Source organism: Squalius cephalus (genome assembly GCF_949319135.1).
Source record: "Squalius cephalus genome assembly, chromosome: 18".
Lineage (NCBI taxonomy): Eukaryota > Metazoa > Chordata > Actinopteri > Cypriniformes > Leuciscidae > Squalius > Squalius cephalus.
The window spans coordinates 7,336,157-7,358,699 of NC_137139.1; the positions used below are offsets into that span (position 1 = coordinate 7,336,157).

At 36.7% G+C, this 22,543-nt stretch overlaps 1 protein-coding gene and 1 long non-coding RNA gene across 3 annotated transcripts in view; one reads left to right on the plus strand and one right to left on the minus strand.

Moving 5' to 3' along the window:
• The window catches only part of plcg1 (phospholipase C, gamma 1), a 66,451-nt gene extending 46,882 nt beyond the window's left edge, over positions 1-19,569 (minus strand). Inside the window, exons 1-8 of one of the 2 annotated variants that reach the window (XM_079848454.1) lie at positions 19,265-19,569; positions 18,362-18,647; positions 3,612-3,764; positions 3,411-3,504; positions 1,831-1,878; positions 773-857; positions 472-555; positions 40-62 (exon numbers count right to left, since the gene is read on the minus strand). In XM_079848454.1, the coding sequence (XP_079704580.1) occupies positions 40-62; positions 472-555; positions 773-857; positions 1,831-1,878; positions 3,411-3,504; positions 3,612-3,764; positions 18,362-18,581 (707 nt within the window). In that variant the 5' untranslated portion in view covers positions 18,582-18,647; positions 19,265-19,569. The remainder of the gene's footprint in view (positions 1-39; positions 63-471; positions 556-772; positions 858-1,830; positions 1,879-3,410; positions 3,505-3,611; positions 3,765-18,361; positions 18,648-19,264) is intronic. The other variant, XM_079848455.1, reaches the window with a different exon arrangement.
• Positions 1-22,543, plus strand: part of LOC307145408 — a 1,105,317-nt gene that overhangs the window by 701,228 nt on the left and 381,546 nt on the right. The gene's annotated exons all lie outside the window — the stretch shown is intronic.

The window sequence follows — 22,543 nt, forward strand, 5'->3', positions numbered from 1 at the left end:
TTATGTCATTCTTAAATTCTTTAGTGAGTGAGTGAACACCTTTGCAGCAGTGGAATCTCCATCTGTAAAGAAACAGAAAAAAAAATGCTTATTATGTGAATAATACAATTAATACCCGATCTTGTGAGTGTAGCTATTTCAGCTCCAGTACAGTAAAACACCGCGGTAAAAACATCTGCAGCTCTACACATACAGACCCATCAGACGCTAATCAGCTGAGGAGAGAGCAAACATCTACTCAAGTGATTCAACCTACACACACACACACATCCCTTTGAGTGCAAGGGTCATCAGTGCTGTGTGTGTGTGTGTGTGAGTGGCCTAATGGCTTTCAGCCGATAGATCTTGTGGCTTTTTAAAAGGGCCAGTATTGATGTGAAGGCCATTTGAGAAGCGGGGCAAACTGATGGGGTTTGAGTGGCTCTGAGGAGGGCTTTGCCTCCACCAACACACAAATAAACCTGAACTCACTGATTTCTGTGCATCAAACATCAGGCTGCGGTACAGCTGGGCGAAATGACTATACGACACATCTCCATTCCTCAGCTCTCCATCCTAACCAACAAACCACACAAAATACAACCAATATTAATATGAATAAAACGTAAATGTAATTACAATTGTATTAACATGGAGTAAATAAATACACAATATCCAGTGATGTTACTGCAGTTAACGGCGTAACCAAACTAATCGAACCACATGGTATATAAACATTATACAATAACGATTAATTCTACACTAATATGAGAAGTGAGTGGAGAGAAGTTACCGGAAGTTTCTCTCGTAAGAACCTCATATTGGGAACCCTGTAGTTGACTTGAGACAGCATACTCTTCAGATCCTTACAGGAAATCCTGCCAAACACAGAGAGTTTGGGAATGTGGTTATGAAAGGGCTTCACATGAGGATGCTCAGGATCGCACGTTTACATCAATCGGTTTTATTCCTCTAATCAGTAAAAACATTCATTACTCAAAAAACTAATCTAAAGTTATTACATGCATGTCTAATGTACAAACAATCATCTGTTTTATGTATACATGTACACATCTATGCCTGTTGTGTGTATAATACACTACTGTTCAAAAGTGTGGGGTCAGTAAGAGTCTTTTCAACCAAAACTAATACTTTTATTCAGCAAGGACCCACTAAACTGATCAAAAGTGACCGTAAAGACAATGTTACAACATATCTCTATTTTAAATGCTATTCTTTCTGTTCATCAAAGAATCCGGAAAAATTATTTATCACAGTTTCCACAAAAATATGAAGCGGCACGACTGTTTTCAGCACTGATAATGACCAGTTTCTCGATCATCAAAAGATTATTAACTTCTACTGTGTACGTCACTTTTGATTTAGCTGAAAATGTCATTTCTCATCCACACACACGTCCACCATTTCAACTGAATACGACACCTCACACACCTCTGTGTCTTTCACTCGCTCTCTGTGTATTTACCTTCACACACACACACACACGCTCTGAGCTTTGTTTCCTGTTGCAGGATGTGCCTTCGCTGAGCTCTATTTACCCAACAGGAGTGTGTGTGTGTGTGTGTGTGTGTGTGTGTGTGTGTGTGTGTGTGTGTGTGTGTGTGTGTGTTATTAAGGCCAGGTATCTCTGAGTCAGCCATTTCTCCCCTAAAGCATATATCACAACGTAGATAAATCGAAAGGAAGATGAGATTATAAGAATCGCAACGTCAGAGAAACATCTCACACACACACTATCACATCTGTGTGTGCGTCCCTCAACATGACGGTGCGCTACACCAGTTTCTCTACAGAGAGAAGTGCGGCCGATGACATTCACACGTAACACACCTGTCTTCCCTGTTGCGATCCACCGCGTGAAACTGCTTTCTCAGCCACCTGTATAAAAGAGGAAAAAGCATTAATACCACACTTTAATGTTGATGTGTTGTTGTTTTTGCTTTTCACTTTTTCAAATTCACAATTATATATAGTTTGAAGTCACGTGACTGTCGCAGAGACCTGGGGGGAAAAAACATGCATAGAAGTGCAGAACAGGCCGGTCGGTTTTCAATTTCATGGGAAAAATCCCTAAAAACAGCAGGACTTTATAGAACGCTTTACATAAGAAACACTTAAACTGCCTTAATGGAGCGAAACACTGATGTGTTAAAAGATCAGAAATACATTAGAGCTGCAAGATTCTGGATTTATTGAAAAGCAGGATTTTTTCATTCTAAATAGAGATTGTAATTTTCCCACGATTCTGAACGGACGACTAAACAAAATAATAATCATATTTTTTAATTATGAATGAATGATTCAATGACTCACTCAAAGACTTGTTTCCTTACTGGATGAATCAGTGTTTTTGAATGAATCTCTTAAATGAATGATTCAATGACTCACTCAAAGACTTGTTTCATTACTGGATGAATCAGTGTTTTTGAATGAATCTCTTGAATGAATGAATGAATGATTCAATGACTCACTCAAAGACTTGTTTCCTTACTGGATTAATCAGTGTTTTTGAATGAATCTCTTGAATGAATGATTCAATGACTCACTCAAAGACTTGTTTCATTACTGGATGAATCAGTGTTTTTGAATGAATCTCTAGAATGAATGATTCAATGACTCACTCAACGACTTTACTTGTTTCCTTACTGGATGAATCAGTGTTTTTGAATGAATCTCTTGAATGAATGAATGATTCAATGACTCACTCAAAGACTTGTTTCCTTACTGGATGAATCAGTGTTTTTGAATGAATCTCCTGAATGAATGATTCAATGACTCACTCAAAGACTTGTTTCCTTACTGGATGAATCAGTGTTTTTGAATGAATCTCTTGAATGAATGATTCAATGACTCCCTCAATGACTTTACTTGTTTCCTTACTGGATGAATCAGTGTTTTTTAATGAATCTCTTGAATGAATGATTCAATGACTCACTCAATGACTTTACTTGTTTCCTTACTGGATGAATTAGGCTGCATCTGAAAGCACATACTTCCCTACTCTATAGTAGGTGAAAAACAGCACGTGACAAAAGCAGTATGTCTGAATGCACAGTACTCATGAAAGAGGCAAAAAGTCCCCGGATGACCTTTTATCCCAGTACTTCTGTGATCAGCAGGACTTTATTTTACAGTTCTGTTCCCCATGTACATACAATAACTGGGTAATAACTAGGTACTAAGCCTAAACCTAACCCATGCAGTTACCTTATATTACCCGGCAAGTACGTACACATACTGTCAAATAAAGCGCAACTGGAAAGCCTTGTTTCGTCTTCAGGTTAGTGTTTCCATAAGACTGTGACGTCACTCTTTAGGCACTCGTTACACTTGACATGTGAACCCAGAGCTTAATGGTTACCATCAGTCAATATCTACTGGGAGAGGGGCACGTAGAGGTCAAAGGTCACCTTTCTATCTGCAGAGGTGTGGGGGAGCGTAACGTATCCGACTGCAGCCAGGTCAAACCCTTCACCCACATGACCATCTCCTCGTCTGAGGTCGCTGCGGGACACAGACAGAGGAACACAAGCGTGAGTGTGTGAGTGTGTGTGTGTGTGTGTGTACTGCAACTCTAATACGCTTTGATTTGGATTTCTCTGGATGCTCACCTGCCAGACTGAGCGCTTTGAGCCGAAACTCCGTCCCGTAGAGGATGACGAAGCAGTGGGCCTGTTCGGTCTTCATAGACGAGTCCTCCAAATACCGGTCGAAGTCCCGGGACTTCTGCCCCGTACGGATCTCCTTAATTTCCCGGATATCAACTGAAAGAGACACGAGAGACAGACTTCAGTCAATCATACATGTCTTGCCTGATGAAGGTGCTCGGAAACATGAAAGATGTTTTCACCGGAACAAAACTAAACCATTTTATCAATTTATCTTTAACTAGAGTTGTGAATCTTTGGGTTGAGGTTTAGTACACTACCTTTAAAAGTTTGGGGTCTGTAAGATATTTTTTGTTTGCTTCCGAAAGAAGTCTCTACTGCTCACCAAAGCTGCATTTATTTGATCAAAACTAAGGTAAAAATTACAGTAATGTTGTGAAACATTTAAAATAACTGTTTTCTATGTGAATATGTGTTAAAATGTGATCAAAGCTGAATATTCAGCATCATTACTCCAGTCTTCAGAGTCACATGATCCTCGTGAAATCATTCTGATACGAGGATTTGATGATCAAGAAACATTTCTGATTATTATTAACATTTCAATGTTGAAAACAGTTGTGCTGCTTCATATTTGTGTAGAGACCGTGATAATATTTTTTTCAGGATTCTTTGATGAAAAGATAAAAAGATTTCTCTCTAAAGGCGCATTTCCTACACTGAGGAGATGAAGAGTCATCGTCAACTTCATCTTTGCAGCCGACGCTGACTCAGAAAACACTAGTTTATTAATAAACAATTAAAATGTCTCCTTTCTAACTTTAGCGGCGCGCTTCATGCGAGGAATAGGCAGCGTTGGGTAGAAACTGATTAATATGGATTACTGAAACCTACGCATTTATTTGACTCTTTTGTAGCACTATAAATGTCTGCTTTGGATCAATTTAATGCCTTGCAGAATAAAACCATTCAATTCTTTCACATACAAAAAACATACGGTTACACTTTATTTTAAGGTGTCCTTGTCACAGTGTAATTATACATTTAAGTACTGAGTAATATTAATGAACTGTGTTATACCGGTTTAGGATTATGTTTGTTGCAGGGTCAGTTCCATGTAATTACATGATTTATAGTTATTACTATAGTAACTACATGTAACATGTAACGTAAAATAAAGTGTTACCAACCATACTGTCCCCAAACTTATGAACAGTAGTGTAGTTCAATAATTCGATCAACAATTTAACAACAGTTAGATTCAGTATTTCTTTATTGGAGAAGGTTATTTAAATACTTTCCCTAATGCATATAATGCAAAAACAGAAAAGCTATTTCAGGCCACTTACTGCAACAACAAAAAAAGCAACCACATTACCTACATAAACACACACGCTACTGAAACACAACAAACAGTGCAACACTAAGAGTGTGAGGATTACATGTGTGACCAGAGAAGTGAACCTGCATCTCCCACATGAGCACCACAGCTCGACAAGAGAAGACGGGATTAAGGGATTTCATCTCAATATTTCTATTCATGAAATATTATATTATATAATCTATTCATGTTTATGACACGTCTGCCTATATCTAACATAAACAATGATAAATGACAAATACATGATTATACTTTCAGGGTTTTTCAAAATGGTCATCCACACACACAGTACAAAGTAGTGCACCCATGTACACTGCGAGCCCACTACTGACAATTATCCAGAATAAATGTGAAAAAAAAGATTGTAATCATATTTACCATTTATCATATTTATCATTAAAAAAAAGGTGAACAACTCAGACTTTTAAATAGCAGGTTCTAGTGCACCAACAAGTATGTTAGCAAAGCCTAAAATTAACTTCAAAATGTGCCAAGTAAGAAGAAAAGTTGGCTTTGAGAAAATAAAACAAGTTATTTCACTCGCTGGAACAGATATTCATTACAAACTATGACATGTTTAAGCCAAATTACAACATTACTTAAAGTGCCACTATTTTAAAGGCTCCTGATGTTGTTTTGGAGTCTCCTACAACAGGTTTACATGCATCCAAGCTCACAAAAAAACACGTTTTCTCATAATAAATACACTGCGGCATCAACTTGTGATTGTGTTGTGATTCGCCGAAATCTCTAGTTCAGAATCGATTCTTTATTTGTCGTGCAGTTTGATCTAGTTCAATTCATTGCATTTTGATGCTCATGTCATGTATTTGTACTCAATACACAATCTAACTGTACATATCTGTTCTGTTACAGTTAGTAACTGAAGTGTAGATCTGTACAATTATATGAAAAAAAGATGATTGAAATAAATGATAACTCTAAAATTTCAACTTTTATCTTTTTCAGGTTTGATTCTAATCATAATGTAACATTATTTGAAAAAACTAAATTTCAGCACAAAAAACATTTTTATTGTTAGAATTGTGATTTCATAATATTTAGATATGAATCCAACTGGAAAATCTTGTGAAAAGATATCTTTCAGTTTGTCAAATAGCATATAGTGGAGCTCTATAGCCATCTTAGCTAAAATGATAATTTTTTACTTTTAAAACTACATTTTACAAAATATGGGCAAAAAGTTTACACTAAACCATGTAAAATTATCCATGTTATCCCCATGAATGAAAGTTAGAAATATGGGTCTTTTTTAAAGTGAATTTTACATAAAATGCTTTTTTTTTGTAAAAAGCCTATTTAAATAAATATTTATTTATTTAAAGAAATTTAAAATATATCATAAATATTCCAAAAACTGCACAAATGTTGAGTAAAAACATTAATAAACAGTGTAAAATTACATTTGTAAAAAAAAAAAAAACTAAAAAAAAAAAAACTATTATTCTGTTAAAAAATTAAATGTTATTGTCTGGGGACCCCAAAGATTACTAGTGTCGTCCCAAATGAAGATAATCAGAGGGTTAAATTCCCCCTCACACACACACACAAAAAAGCGCGCCCCCCCCCCCCCCCCCCAAAAATAATTATCACCAGCCGCCACTGGTATAGTATATAGCATAATAGGGGCAGTTTAAGCCGAATTAGGGATAATCTGATTCTGAATCTTGTAAAATCACTGAATAGAATAAAAACAGCTTTTATTGGTAAGAAATATTTATGGCTGGTAAATTCTTTATTTACCTATTGGAGGGCGGGAGGTTAATTTTGCACTCTGCCTGTAAGTCTCAGCAGAAAGAGAGTCTGAGGTGTGTGTGTGTGTGCTGAACACACTCCCCTGTTTCTCCTCTCTCTAACCGCACTCATCCTGTGCCGCTCTGACAGAATCTTGTAAGAGAAACGCAGGTGTCATTAACTAAGAAACTGAATGAATATCTTTAGTAACATCAATTTCCTCGTAATCTCACGTCATAAACACAGCAAACACTGGCAGACCACAGCATAAATATCATTTTATATTGGTATAGGTCTGGATCTCTAAATACGTCTTTTTCTAAGTTGAAACTTTCTTGTTCTGGACTCTTTGGATCAGGAACACAAAGCAACATCCCATCTACACTAGCGAGGACTGATCGCATTACACTGTAACACACACTGCGCTGAACTCGTCTGCTGGATATAACAGGAGAGATCTGGAGTGTGTGTGTGTGTGTGTAGTTCTACACTAGCTCAACATTTTAACTTCTTATAACCTACAATCATATGCTACTACAATGCCACTGTTCTGATTTATTCATTTATTCAAACAGAAAATTTTGAAAGATTTGTATCTGAGACTTCTGTAGTCTTCTTCTGTAGAGCTGCTTATAGATGAATTGAACTTATCTCATAATTGATGAACTTTACACAGTTATAGACCTGAATTAACACTGAACAACGACACTATTGTCTTCTGTAGAGCTGCACACAGCAGAACTGAACTTGTCTCATTTGATCAAGTTGGCATAACTGATCATTATTTTCACGTTTATCAACGTGAAGCTGCTTTGCAACAATCGGTATTGTGTAAAGAGCTGTAAAAATAAAGCTGACTTATATTTATTGTGGTACTGTGACTACAGAAACAATTTTCATTCATTTTTAATAAGAGTGACACTCATACATGATGGTTCTATGAAGAACCTTTAACATTCATGGAGCCTTTCCATTGGACGAAAGGTTCTTTAGATTCTTAAAACGTTCTTCATACTGAGAAAAAAAGGTTCTTTAGTGAAGAACTGATCAATGAAAGATTCTTTGAAGAACCAAAAATAGTTGTTCTATGGCATCGCTCTGAAAACCCCACATTTGCATTATTTTTTTATGCGTACAGCTGTGCCAATACAATCTAATAGTGATTTTATTATGATATTGTATTGATTCGGGTTGTCGCTATGGCTGAAAAACTAAAATGTATTTATTATTTAAATATTTCAAAATAAACTGGAATTTCTGAAAGACATTATTTCAATTAAAGGGAAATAAGTAGGTTTTCAAAACCACACCACAAGAGCACTCAACAAATGAATAAAATCCAAACAGCATGCATAGCATTTTATTATTTATTGACATTCATGACATTGACTGTTTAAAATTCATACTAATAATTCTTCAAGATTTTACAAGATTCTTCAAGATTTTAACATAGCCTGACTTTGTGCTTTGAAGTAATGTTTTTCCCCCTCATCTTATTCTCATCAAAATGTGTGTTAACCAGTTCTTGCCACTAGGGCTGCCTCCTACTAAACGATCAAGATTTGATTAGTCGGTTAGTCACAGAAAAAAAAAAACCCTCCACAGGAAGTGAGGTCACGCAGTCCGTGAGGGACAGATCGTTAACGGCGGGTCCTTGTAGTAATTACAGTGTATCGGCCAGCAAGTCAAAATCATCCATCAACCTCAAATATGCCTTATGATTTGAAAACTACTTTTATTTGTGTACACTCACAATAACAAGAAAACGTTGTGCTTCAGTAAAATAAAGAAAATAAACAGGATGCTCTTTCTGCCGTCTCGGTCTCTGTGAACTGGAGTGCGTCACAGAAATGAACCGAAACTCAGCGTATATGGGCTACTTGCCTCACAGACAAATATATCTATAGAAAGCTTGAAATGTCTACTTTTAAACCAACTAATTCAAATACTTTGATTATGTAATCCGTATGAAAGGTGCATTTCTCTCTAAAGGCGCATTTACTACACTGAGGAGATGAAGAGTCATCGTCAACTTCATCTTTGCAGCCGACGCTGACTCAGAAAACACTAGTTTATTAATGAACAATTAAAATGTCTCCTTTCTAACTTTTGCGGCGCGCTTCATGCGTGCGCTTGAGCGAGGAATAGGCAGCGTTGGGTATAAACTGATTAATATGGATTACTGAAACTTAAATACTTGTAATTCAGAATCAGTATGAGATTTATTGTGTGATTACACATACAAGGATTTTGTCTTGGTGACGGAAGCTTCCAGTGTACAGACAGAATGACAGCGATAAGACCGATAATAAAAGTAAAATAATTTAATAAAATAAAAATAAAAAATTATATATATATATATATATATATATATATATATATATATATATATATATATATATATATATATATATATATATATACACAATATATAAAATAGACTATTTATGCAAGTACAGGTATGTTAAATACAGTGCAAATGAATGTGAATGGTTTGGTTTGCTAAATAAATATGAGTATAATAGTGTTTTGTATTGGCCAGAGGGGCGATTAGCTGTGGATGAGGTAGACTGCCTGGGGTTAGACACTGTTCTTGTGTCTGGCTGTTCTGGTGCTCTGTAGCGTCGGCCAGACGGTCACGGTTCGATGAGATGAGGCCCGGATGTGAGTGGGACAGAGGGATTTTGCCAGTCCAGTTCTTGGAAAGTGGGAAGAAAAGTAGCGGTGATCTCCGGACTATCCGCTGTGGTCTTCTAATTAGATTATAATACATTTTAAAACACTCCTAATCAGACTGTAGTTACTTTTTTATTGATTACATGTTATTCTCACAATGGCAGTAAATTATTGATTACATGTTATTCTCACAATGGCAGTAAATTATTGATTACATGTTATCCTCACAACAGCAGTAAATTATTCATAATTCATTGATTGTCGAAAAAATATTGGGTAAACTGGCAGTGGGCGCGATCACACAGACCAAAACTAAAACAGACATTTCAAAGTACAATAACAGGCGGTGGCATTGTTTTTAGGAGACACAAGCAAGTGAACATGTTTCCTGCAAACATATGGCATTTTTATGCTTTAATACATTTAATACAAAATGACATAAAGCACCTTTAAGTTCACGGTTCTCTCATGGTCACATGACATGCAGCTAAACAAAATATTTAATCTTTTTTAGTAAGCGCTTTATTTTGACAGTTTTTATTTTTCAATTATTTCTTTTAATTTTACATTTGTATGATTTAAATGCATAATAGCTTTTCATTAAACTCAAACTATTATTAATATTTAATGCATTATGTTGTTGATAAATAATAGAAAATATTTTCTTTCTCTTTGTATTTTTATATCACTATGGTAACAAGATAATCCTATTTAAATCAATGAAATAAACAAGTTAGCTCACAAGTAATCTAAAAGTAATCAAATATTTGTCTGATTTTATTACTGTAAATATGTAATGTAATACGCTACTAACTACAGTTGCTGTCATGTAATTTGGAATCAGTTACTGACTAAAAATGTGTAAGTATAATCTACCAAGCACTGAAAATATAGGCTGTATTACACCCATATATATTAAATGCTCATTATAATTTAGTATCCCGTCTCCCCCGAGTATATATTTAAGTAATTCAATTAATGTAAACATGCGATTAGTCGACTAATGTCTTAAATGATGGACTACTAGTCGACTGAAAAAGCTTTAGTCGGGAGCAACACTACTTGCAACGGATCTTAAATTCAAAAGGACTCATTTAATTTTTTGCATTTGAATACACATCGTCTTAAAATAAAACAAATATTAATTTTATCTTAAATTCAAATGGGAGTCACGTTCAATGCGGATGCACAGCAGATGAAGCTGAGAACCAAGTAAAGGATTCATAAATGACTTGAGGAGAATATCACAAGAAGAATCCTGATCAGTTCATTTCAAAACATCTTATACCTCATTAGTGAACTTACAAAAGATTAAGAAAAAAAACAGCCCGAAAAGCCAATCCAACTTACTGAACGGTCTATGGCATACCTCCTTTTTTGGCAAATTCCCAACATAATGGGAAGAAGGTGTTGTTTTGGTACATATTTGGATAATAGGAATCCAGATCTGTCTGTTCCATTCCTGAAATCAGCCAGTGATCTCAAAATATGCAAGCGTTGGATTGAAGTAGACCGCATGAACTACTAAACTAGACTAAATTACTGCCCAAAAGCAAAGGAACAGTAGAAAACAGTGTGATGGATGTTTTTAGAAAGGTGAATATTTGCTGAAATATACTGTTAGCTGAAATAGCACTTGTTCTTTATGACACTGGCCATCGTTCAAGGCATGCAGACAAAGTTTATTTTAAGAAAAACACACAAAAACATTATTTACTCAGTTTGGATGCACAAAGTATCTTGCTTCTTGACAAACGAGTAGATTTTCCCATGCACTCTTTTCTCTTCTTTTACTGATATTTTTAGTGTTTCAACATAAAGCTTGTGACGATAAACTTTTGAAGTAATTTAATCAAAATCCTCAGCTAAATCAACTAAACGACATAGGGTAATAACCACTCCTGAAAAGTAATTAGCGCGGTTAAGAAATCTCCGATATTAGGTCAATTAAAAACTTTCTTAATGAGGCCAATAAAAGAAACTAGTCAAACTCAAGTTAAATCAAGGATCAGAGATGCAGCAGAATTCAAATATAAGACTATACATAGGGGTGTGACGGTTAGTATATAACCGTGAGACCGACGGTTATAGTTGAACACCGTCATTAGATCTCCATAACCGCCAAAACAGTGTTATTAAAATATTTTTTACAAACATTTTTTATCATAGAGAATGTTTAAACACTAATTAAAAACAATTGTTAACAGTCTGTGTCATTAATGGTCTACGTCGTTTCCAACTGTATTTGATTCTTTGCCAAGTACAAATGCAAGTTTTGTTTTGTAAATCGTCAGACATGATTTTAACCACTTCATTAAGTTTTTCTTTGTAGAAAGCCTTTAAAGCGAATTTCGTTTTGTACAAATTGTATCTTAATTTTAATAAATGTTTCATCAACCAATTGCATGTATTTAATAAATAAAAAGCAAATGACAATATAACAACCGTGACATGGAGGCGCCGGTGCGCCGCGTTCACTTGCATTGCATTGTGAACTAGAGCGCATCTCATCGTAAATGAATGAAACTCAGCGTAGGCCTATGCCTCATACATTAGCATTAAATATCTTTGCTGCATCCTTTCTAGAACAGACAAGGGCTTTCTTGCGGCTCGCATCAGCAGAGCATTGCATCGTCCATAGACCGCAAAACAATCAGCGGATGGCGGGCGGGTGCGGCTTTGAAATTTGGTCAAAAAACGTTGGTGCGGATGATGAGTTTTGTGATGCGGTTGCGGATGAAATAATACCCCATCCGCGTATCTCTGTCGATAACAACATTGAACACTACACAAATATTAATTTTATTTTTTTTAATTTAGCGATCAAATAACTAATCAGTGTCTGCTCGTTTATTCAAACTAAGTTGTCCTATAACAGACTAACGTCGCAACGCGCCGTCGCCGTCCCCCGATGATGGTTATGTTACGAACCGTCACATTTGACTCACGTCATAACCGTCATCACCAATTCTGAAACCGGCACACCCCTAACTATACAATCAAAGACTTCAACCACTAGTACACAATGTCAAAGTACTGCTTGATGAAGCTTCGAAACATTTACGAATCTTTTGTTCCGAATCAATGGTTCGGAGCGTGTATCAAACTGCCAGAGTCACATGATTTCAGGAAACAAGGCTTCGTTACGTCATAACCGGTTTGAAACGTTTCGAAACACTTCGAAATGTCGATGGTTCAGCGCTGGGGGCGATGATCTCTGTCAGCCCATGAATCGTGAGGAGTCACTGGAATGAACAAGTGTCTGTGGGTTTTACCTGATCTCTGATCAGTTTTATACATTTGTAGACGTTTTAATTAGATATTAGTATAATTAAAATGTATAATGGTAGTTAATAGTGTCTTATTGGCCTGTTTAGCTGAGCCATTCATAGAACAAACAAAACAAACCCTGACAATTGATAATAGAACATATAGACACTTGATAATCTTATTAGATGATTAGATAATTGCATCTAAAAGATTTTACTTTCAATAAAAAATGTGCAATAGATTTGTAAAAGGTGTTTTTATGCATGTTTGGCCTGGGTTTTTGTTGCATTTACACTGTTCTGACCACTAGGGGTCACCATGAAGACGGGTGTCGGGTTGTTTCAAAGTCTCGACACAATACGGCACATTTGCTTCAACTGTTTCAGTGTTTCACGAAGCCTCGATCTGCCCACCACTACAAAACAGTCCATTTAAAAACATTTAATTAAGTTTGAATAAATGACTCAATGACTCACTCAAGACTTCACTTGTTTCATTACTGGATGAATTGGCATTGTTAAAGAATCTCTTGAATGAATGGACAATTTTTTAACAGTCTCTTGTCGCCACCTACTGGTGTAACGATGTAATCGATAGTGGTGGGGGAAAAAATAGATTATTTTCAGTATCGCGATATTTTGCGCACACAATTATATCGATACAGTAGCGTAAAGTATTGCGATATTTAATTATAAAATTATCTGTTTTACTTTCGGGTTTTCCCGGAGTTTACTCTGATAATTCACATTTGCGTACTACATCCACAAGGTGGCGCTTGTTGCGGTGCTTTGTCGTCGTGTATTCAACAGCAAATTCAAATGAAAAAGGCTTCACCATCAAAACCGGTTGCACACAACGCTCCGTCTTCTTTCAACTCAAAAGTGTGGGCATGTTGACAAACTCGTTTTTCTAAACAAAAATGCCAATATTCCCAAATGAAACCGAAGTTGATGACCTTGCAGCCGACAGGACTGGACTCGAGCAGTGCACATCTTTTGTTAATTTCTCTCAATTTGACTGAAGCTCTAAGTTACTCTTATTTATATGATTATTCTCAGGTTTATGTTACTCTATTATGTCTGCTTTATGTTACTTTATTGTATTTAAATAATTTTAAGTTATGTGCTGGGAGCTCAGCGGTCATGTGAGAGGTCTCCTATTCTGAGAATAATCGCGTCCTGTCCTGTAATGAGGTCCTGTGTCCTGACTGTTCAAGTTTCTGCACTTCAGTTAATGTGTAGAAGATAATGTTCACAGAATTAAATGTGACATTTTTTCTAATGCCTTTGAATAATACGAATCGCAATATAATCGCAGAATCGAATCGCAATACTTGCCGGATCGCAATATGTTAAGAATCACAATAATATTGAATCGTAGCCCAAATATCGCAATACCATCAAATCGTCACATTTTTGCCAATTCCCAGCCCTAGTAATCGATACAATCTGTATTTGAAGTGTCAAGTTACTTTCACAACTGGCCCTCTATTTCCTCTAATATAGCCAATGTTTAATTCCAAACTATAAACTTTTATCCCAGTACTTCTGTGATAATCTAAGTGTGGGTATCTTCTAGGGCTGGGTATTGACACAAATTTCACAATTTGATTCGATTTCGATTCACAAGCTTGTATTCCATTCGATTCCGATTCGATTCAATATTGATTATTTTGGATATCCGGTACAATACATTGCAAATTTTCTCAAGGAAAACAGATCTCTTAACTAATGCTGTAAACTATGGGAGTCAGTTGTAGCCTATAGGCTTCATTAGCCTACTATAATACTGAAGGTAAATTAACTGATTTGTATACAAACACTTAAATTACACTTTTATTTATTTTATAATAATAAAGTTATATGAAATATAAACATTTAAATGGTGGCTGTCATAAAAAACTTTCCAGATTTATTCAAACATGCATTAAATATTGAAGAACATTAAAAATTATAATGAATATGTAATATGGTGCATATATTTAGCAAAATGCTCCTCTCTAGAGTTAACTTTTCTCGCTGACTGACGAGTTTATGGTCACTGGAAATGTTTTTCTGAGGTAAATGTGTTACATGACATTGTTTACAAGTTGTTTTACTGAAATCTTTCCATGGTTGAAACACTGATTGAGCGATTCCATGTGACATGATACAGATTTCGATAAGTTGTACTCTACCTTTTAACACACTTTCAGATGCTCATTCATGTTTATATCGCGCTGTAACTGGTATTATTAAGGCGGAAGAGAAGATCATGTGCTTCTCTTGAGCTAAGCCGGAGCGATCTCACGCCACAGCGCCAAAACGGTAATTATGTTTTTGAATTTCGTAAGAAAAAGGACGTAATTGAAATCTGAGACTTTGTTTCATATCAATAGTAACAAAACACAAAGATTATTGTGATTTATTGGATGGGATGCGCGCTACAATGTTACATTCATTCATCAACTGAAAACAGGATGACTAATCGATTCTTGGGATTTAAGAATCGATATCGGTTCGTAAAAATGAGAATCGATTAAAATCGAGAAATCCATATTTTTTTACCCAGCCCTAGTATCTTCAGGTCGGAGTAAAGGGTGTGGCGAATTGTTGGTGAAAGGTCTGCCTGTTAGGGTGTGTGGTTACGGCTAGCATTGTGTAGCTTTCGGCACAGCAGCTGTCCCCGTCTCCCTGAATCAGGACAACCTTTACACTTCGACTAACGTTTCAACTCAAGCAACTGCTTTGGGTCAAGTCTAACACCACTAAAACCTCTACTTTCTGACCCCAATCCAAATTCATTAGTTGAGTAAGTTTCTCTTTAAAGATTTCTTTTTCCCGATAAACTGAACTCACCAGAATTTACAAGAACAAAGTACTTGAATTTCACCCAAAAAATATGACCTGAGCGGAGCCAGATACTAGTGTCCATATTTGCTCCATCTGTTTCTTTTTATATGGTAAAGTTGGAGAGTACAAACACAACAGTCCTGCGGAGGAAGCCGCTCTCTACGGCAAACACACACACACACACAGGACAAAGGCAGTTGGAGCTCAGGCTGGGTGCAAGAGAACCGCTTGACAATTCCAAACAGGGCAGCAGGAAACACAAGACTGCACGGCACGACCAAGAGTCTTCCTGTCTCGCAAACACACAACAGAAAGAGCGCAGACACACACACACACACACACCTTAAGAGACTTCTGCCACGAGAACATCCAACAACAATCCGTCAAAACATCACATTTGAAACTCACGGGCACTTCTCGAAACGTGATTCATTAGCACAATTTGTCCCAACAAGCGACTTTGACTTTGGATACAGGACCGAACGCACAGAGAGCTTTATTAATGGCTGATAATCCAGCGTGAACTCTTGGTCTGAGGGTGAATTGGGTTGTGAGTTGTAGGAAAGGTTTGGTATGGATCCAGCCTGGCTTATCAACCAACCGAAACACTCGTAACTGAGCTTATCTGGCCGGCTGATAAAGAGCAACGCACTGATAATCAGGCAAAATAAAGGACAATATATGAGTACAATCACTTGAGCATGAAGACCAAACCAAGCACGTCATGCCTGACATCTGAACAAGTTCGTCACCTCTAGGCAGTCTGCGACGCCTACGACTTACATGTCCATGCTTCATAAGAATCGAACATGCTTTAAATGGTTTCAACTGATCCATAAAGTTACACAGCATTCCAGAACATCTCTTCTTTCATAAGCCCAACTGGTAGATAAAGAGCTTTCTAAAGACCTGTCAGCCGTGTTCCTCACATTGGGTCATCAATAGATGACAAACAGAAGTGCCTTTGAAAACATGATGCTGTGGGCAAAACATTACATGACGTCTGAGAAGAGGGCTTAAGATTACTATTAGGATAACGAGTCCAAAAATAGGCTAAGCTGAGTCACCTTTGAAAAACACAAAGTTACCAAAACTCTTCCAGTAGTGATTAACTAATAAAATCATATATTTCCCAATGAAATATACCATTCCTTTTAAGTAATACATGGAAAATATTCGTCCAAAACAGAAACATGAATTTCAGGTTTTGGCCAAAAACCAAAACAGTGAGATTTAATTAGCTCTGCTTCTATGTTGTGTTACAACAGGTTAAACATATTAACAGCCGGGACGCACTTTACCGTGAGCAAAACTGATGCTAGAGCAGCAATATGTACAATTTGTATGGCTGAAATATTGAGAGCCAGGACTTTATTAAGGTTTAATTCATAACCTGAGAACACGACACACAGCATAACGAGTTCAGTTATACCCAATTACCCAAAATTAATGACCAAAACCTTGACCAAAACATGATTTGACCAATTCATTTATGGTTAATGGATGTTTTTTTTTTTTGTTTTTTTTAAGTTTGTGGAGACCGCACTCAATGCAAGTAACTTCAAAACAATTTAATATTTTAGACCGAAGCATAACCAACAAAACTGATATTCTCTAAAGCCATACAAGAACATTATAATTGTGTGTTTGGGACATGGCTTTAAATGGTGAGACTTTGGTTGTTGTAATCAGGCTCTCAGAAATTAGATAAAAATTTGGATTTAGATTTGTCGGCCAATATAAAGGATATCGGCTTTTGATATCGGCCAAAATTCATATCGGTGCATCCCTAATAACAAACAAAACTTATATTCTCTAAAGCCATGAATTAACATTCTTCCCAAAAAAACGATTTTAGGATGTTCTGAATAGTCATACATTTCCATATTTTCCATGAGCGTAGGAACCCTGCTCTGTCTTTAGCCTGATCTCAGTACATTTCTGCACACCTAAAGCAACAAATTTCCTGTGACGAAGAAAGTTTTCACCAAAAAAATTGGTGAACGTATGCTTCATAACACACAATTAAAATCCGTCCATTCCACACCTAAACATCGATTACTTCAACAAACCTCGCACACCAAACAAGTAATGGGTTTATGATATCCTCCTTACACACAGTGGCCCGACTCAACATCTGATTTAAGAAAGTCACATTTAACTTCAGACGCGCGATTAAACCACGCTGAGGCTCACTGGGTGTTTTTTCTCTTGTGTTTAGTGTGTCTGGTGCATCCGGAGCAGAGCGCAGCTGTGTGTAAGACATCCCGCCGCAGGAAAACAGCAGCACAGATGGGCCTGCCCTCCGATCAGACCCCAAACTGCTAGATGCGTTCACACACACTTGCCCAAAACAAGAGCATTCACATCGCCATTGCCACTCAGTCCAGTCCACCGAACCAAAGCCATCAAGAACCAAACCAAACGAAGAAGCAGAGCTGAAGACGCATCTTATAAAGCGCAAAATAAATACCTACACAGAAACCAGACATACATAATGTGGACCAGTCAAAACCCCTGTCATTTTCCACCAGGAAAACTAAAAATAGACGGTTGAAGAAGGAAAATGCCTTGACATGAAGAAAACGTTGGCAGTGCAGGTTTGAGTAATTCAGGCAGTCATTTTGTTTGCTTGAGTGCGCTTTTATAAATACGGCATCAACCACTTTAAAGGGAAATAGTGTTTGGTATAAATAGCTAATGGCTTTGGGGACCTAAAATGTGGTTATGAAACATCCAAATACCACACCAAGTAGCCTTTCTGAACCCATAATGCCGAGCACTGATTTACCAAGCTAGCCAATCTGGAGTTAAACACCCAGAAACAAGGCGTAACTTACTTTCGCCCTCGATTTTATCCGTTCCTCTGGTCCAGATAATCTGTCTGGTCTCAAGCTTGACTTGAAACGTCCTCCTCTCGGGTCTTTGAGACTTTTTGGAGTAATAGAGCGTGAGTACGGTGCCCAGCTCCAGATCCCGGTAGAGAGAGTTCACCTCGGTGTCGCTCACGGTCCAGGGTACAGGTCCATTGGAGGAGGAGAAGCCCGCGGGCGCAGCCATTTCCCCTGTTTGTTCTTCAGTTCCTCTCAGAATAATTCACAGCCTCCCGGGCCTGAGGAGGACACCCTGGAAAACAGGGAAGAAAAATGTGCATCACGAAACAACATTATGGCACAGCAGCAGCAGAAATACACGCACTATATACATTGGTTATGAAAACACACACACACACACACACACACACACAGACAGAGGCCTGCTGTATGATGCATTTACATTAAGTTGGACTTATTGGCCTTTTTGGTGGTTATGTAGACACAGACCATAGAAATGGTGAACAGCTAAATTGATAAATTAGTGCATGAAACTACATGTACTGTTAGATTTATTATTCATTTATTATTATTATACATACACATGAACAGCAAATCATTCTCCCTCATATGTAAAACGCAAGTCTAGTATGTTTAACTAGATTAGATTGAGTTGATCTAATCTAATACCATTTAGTTAGCCTAAATAACATCTCTTTATAACACTGATGCGTCCAATGCAAACAAACAAAAACACTGATACTCTATTATTAATAGGCTATTATCAAAAATGCACATTCTTAAAATGTTTAAATATAGAAATCAGACTATACGTGCGATAGAAAGATCGGATGATGATGATGATGATGATGATGATGGTGGTGGTGGTGATAGTGGTAATAATAATAACACAGGTTTGTTTTGTCTCACCGTGTGTGAATGCAGCTGGCTCTCTCTGGCGCTCAAGAAAAGCAGAATCACAACAGCGAGTGTGTGTGCAATCTCAGCGGCGCGCATGTCGTCCGGACTCGCGATCAGACGCGGGTTTGGCGGATCCTCGCGGTGTGTGTGATCGAGCCTCGCGAGTGTGTGTTCTCCGCCATGAGAGATCAGTGTGTGTGAGAGACTGAGAACCCTTCCCCCATCAGCCGATCCCTACAGCAGCGGCACTCCGAGAGAGAGCACGGCCTCTTAAAGACACAGCGCGCACTTTCCCCACCGATAGCGCACTGCGCACTGCATACTTCTCAAGAGTGTGACTGTTTAATAGCATACTACAATACCGCACTTACGCTTTCTGTGTGTATAGCTACTAAGCACAGTAGTTTCAGTATGAACCAGATGACCTAGTCAATGTTTAGAAATACAATACTAGCATAAACTGCACAAATCAAGTCACCTTCATTTATATAGCGCTTCTAACAATACTATTAAGTGTAAAATATGTATGCGACAGCAGAGAGAGCATTCAGTATGGCTATGTCCTTATCTTAAAGTGTGTAAAACAGATAGTATGCATTGTGGATGTTGAGAATAGTACTACCCAGCGGGCACCTTGATATCAATTTGACGTCAAAAGTTAGTCAAGACTTGATCAAGATACTGCATATATCATTTTAAGGTCAGTTTGAAAGGCAATGTCTTCCAGTGGTAATTAGGTGAAAAGAGAAAGTTAATACTTTCACTGAAATTGGTTTATGTATATTCAGGTCATTATGTTTGACATTCAGTTTACATCAAATTAATGTCATGGATTGGTTTTGACGTCAATTTGATTTGCATATTTGACCATTTTTTGACGTTGATTTTGATCTTTTCAACATCAATTGCCCATATAGCATAAACTGCAGTGTGTACCGCCTACTATTTTGTGTAAAATATATATGTGACAGAGCATTCAATGGCTATGTCCTGAATCAAATAAACAGTATGCATTGTGGCTGTTTAGAATAGCATACTAGGCTACTGTACCGCACATGCGCTTTCTGTGTGTATAGCTACTAAGCACAGTATCTGAATTTTCAGTATGAACCAGATACCCCGTTGACCCAGACAATGTTTGGAAATACAATACTAGCATGCTGCTTACTATAAACTGCACAGTATACACTATGTACTGTCTATTTGTGCAAAATATATATGTGACAGAGTATGTAGTATGGCTATGTCCAGAATCAAATTCTAGTTGCTTACACTTTACTATGTACTGCATAATATTGAATATTAGTGTGTGAAATAGTATGCATCCTGGCTGTTTGGAATAGTATACTATGGAAACCCCACATTTACGCTTCCTGCAATGTATGTGTATATGCACAAGATTTGAATTTTCGACATGAACTGGATACTCAGGTGACAAAGGCTGCGTCCGAAATCGCATACTCTCTTGAGTAGGTGTTTATTTTAAGTAAGTAATTACTTCACAACCGCTAAAAGGGTATGTTATATATATTATGAATGTGTGAATATAATCTGGACGTACTACATCCGCCATGTTGTCATTATCATGTGACCAACCAGCGTTACTTCACTACCATTCACAAAATCCTCCCCCGTGGCCTGATGGGACAGTGAAGTGTCCATCGTATGCACACTTCAGCATCTCACCAGAAGAAGTAGGTCATCCAGGTACTTTTTACCTACTCTTGGATGAGTACTGTGAATTAAGGCATTCTTCTTTTGTCACATACTGTTTTTCACCTACTAGAAGGGAAGTATGCGATTATGCATGTTTTCGGCATGCAATACACGCATACTGTTTACTATACACTGCACAGTATGCACTAATGCCAACTATTATGTGTATAAAGCATGTGAAATAGTATGCAGTATATGTTCAGAATGGAATACTAGTTGCCCTGTTCAGTATATGCTGTGTACTGCCTTCTTTTTAATGACAGGAAACTATGTAGAAACTATGAAACTTACAGCCAACATGAAACTATGGCTTTGTACAGAGAGGGATACAAGGCTACTGTACAAGAACACCGTTAAATATATTAGATGAAACATGCATTATAGAACGAGAAATGTTTTAAATAGTAATACACTACATTGTTGTCACACAAGCTCATTACATATTGACTAATTAAGATATATTATTTAGCATTTTTATTGTCTGATCAAGACTAATGAGTCAAAAAACAAGAGTCGCAGCAATCTCTACTTATTTTTTAATGCACTGACTTTGACACTGACGAATTGCCATCTTATCCTTTAAACTTCAATGTATTTACCATTAAACATTCATTCTGAGGGAGCTGTGTTTGGAAGTTACGAAACTTCATTGGGAATTAAGTTTTATTGATATTTTATTTCAAATGTAATAATAAATGGGTCATTCCTACAGTTTGGTGGATTTTGGACTCAATATGTTTTTTGTTTTGTTTTTTTGTTTTTTTTACTTAATGGAAGGAGAAAATGTCTGTCGATAAGAAAAATGTGGTTATACCAGGCCTTAAGATCAAGTATAACCTAATAATTTTGATAAAATATTCCATGGGAACATATAACATAAAACATTTACTCACCCTGTAACATGACATTTTTACAATGCAAAGTATAACAGGATGGACCTTTTAAGTTAATGAAGCCCATTACTAGGTAGGAAAGAACAACACTGTAGCAAAAGATTAACATTTACCAGAAATTGTAAGTTATAAAATCTATTAAAAAAAAAAAAAAAAATATATATATATATATATATATATATATTATGTCCAATGTAAATTGACACAACAGAGTGGACATGTTATAAATTACACTATTAGTTAGTCTTCTAGAAAAAGAGAGAAAATGTATGACTAATTCTAGTCACTAATAATGACTAGTTGCTTTCCCTCGAAGGAAATGATGTCACATCTAGCAAGTCATGTGATTTAGGGCATATGCATAAGTATCAGGGTGGACTGCAGTTTGTGGGACAAACAAATGTAATGGTTTTACACAAAATAAATAGTTTTTTTTTGTCAAAGAGAATAAGTAAATTCACTAATTTAATTGCTAATCCAGAAATTTTATTTTGTTTTGTTTTTGTTTTGGTATTGTTGTTATCACTTTTGTTATTAGTCTTGTTATTGTATTTTCTTTTTAAAAGCCTCCCGTGGACAGGTGTTGAAAATTAACATGCATGCTATAACACTAAAACCAATGCATATGGTTCATCCAATGTAATTGTATGTCCATGTCAAATAAAGAGACATTACAAAT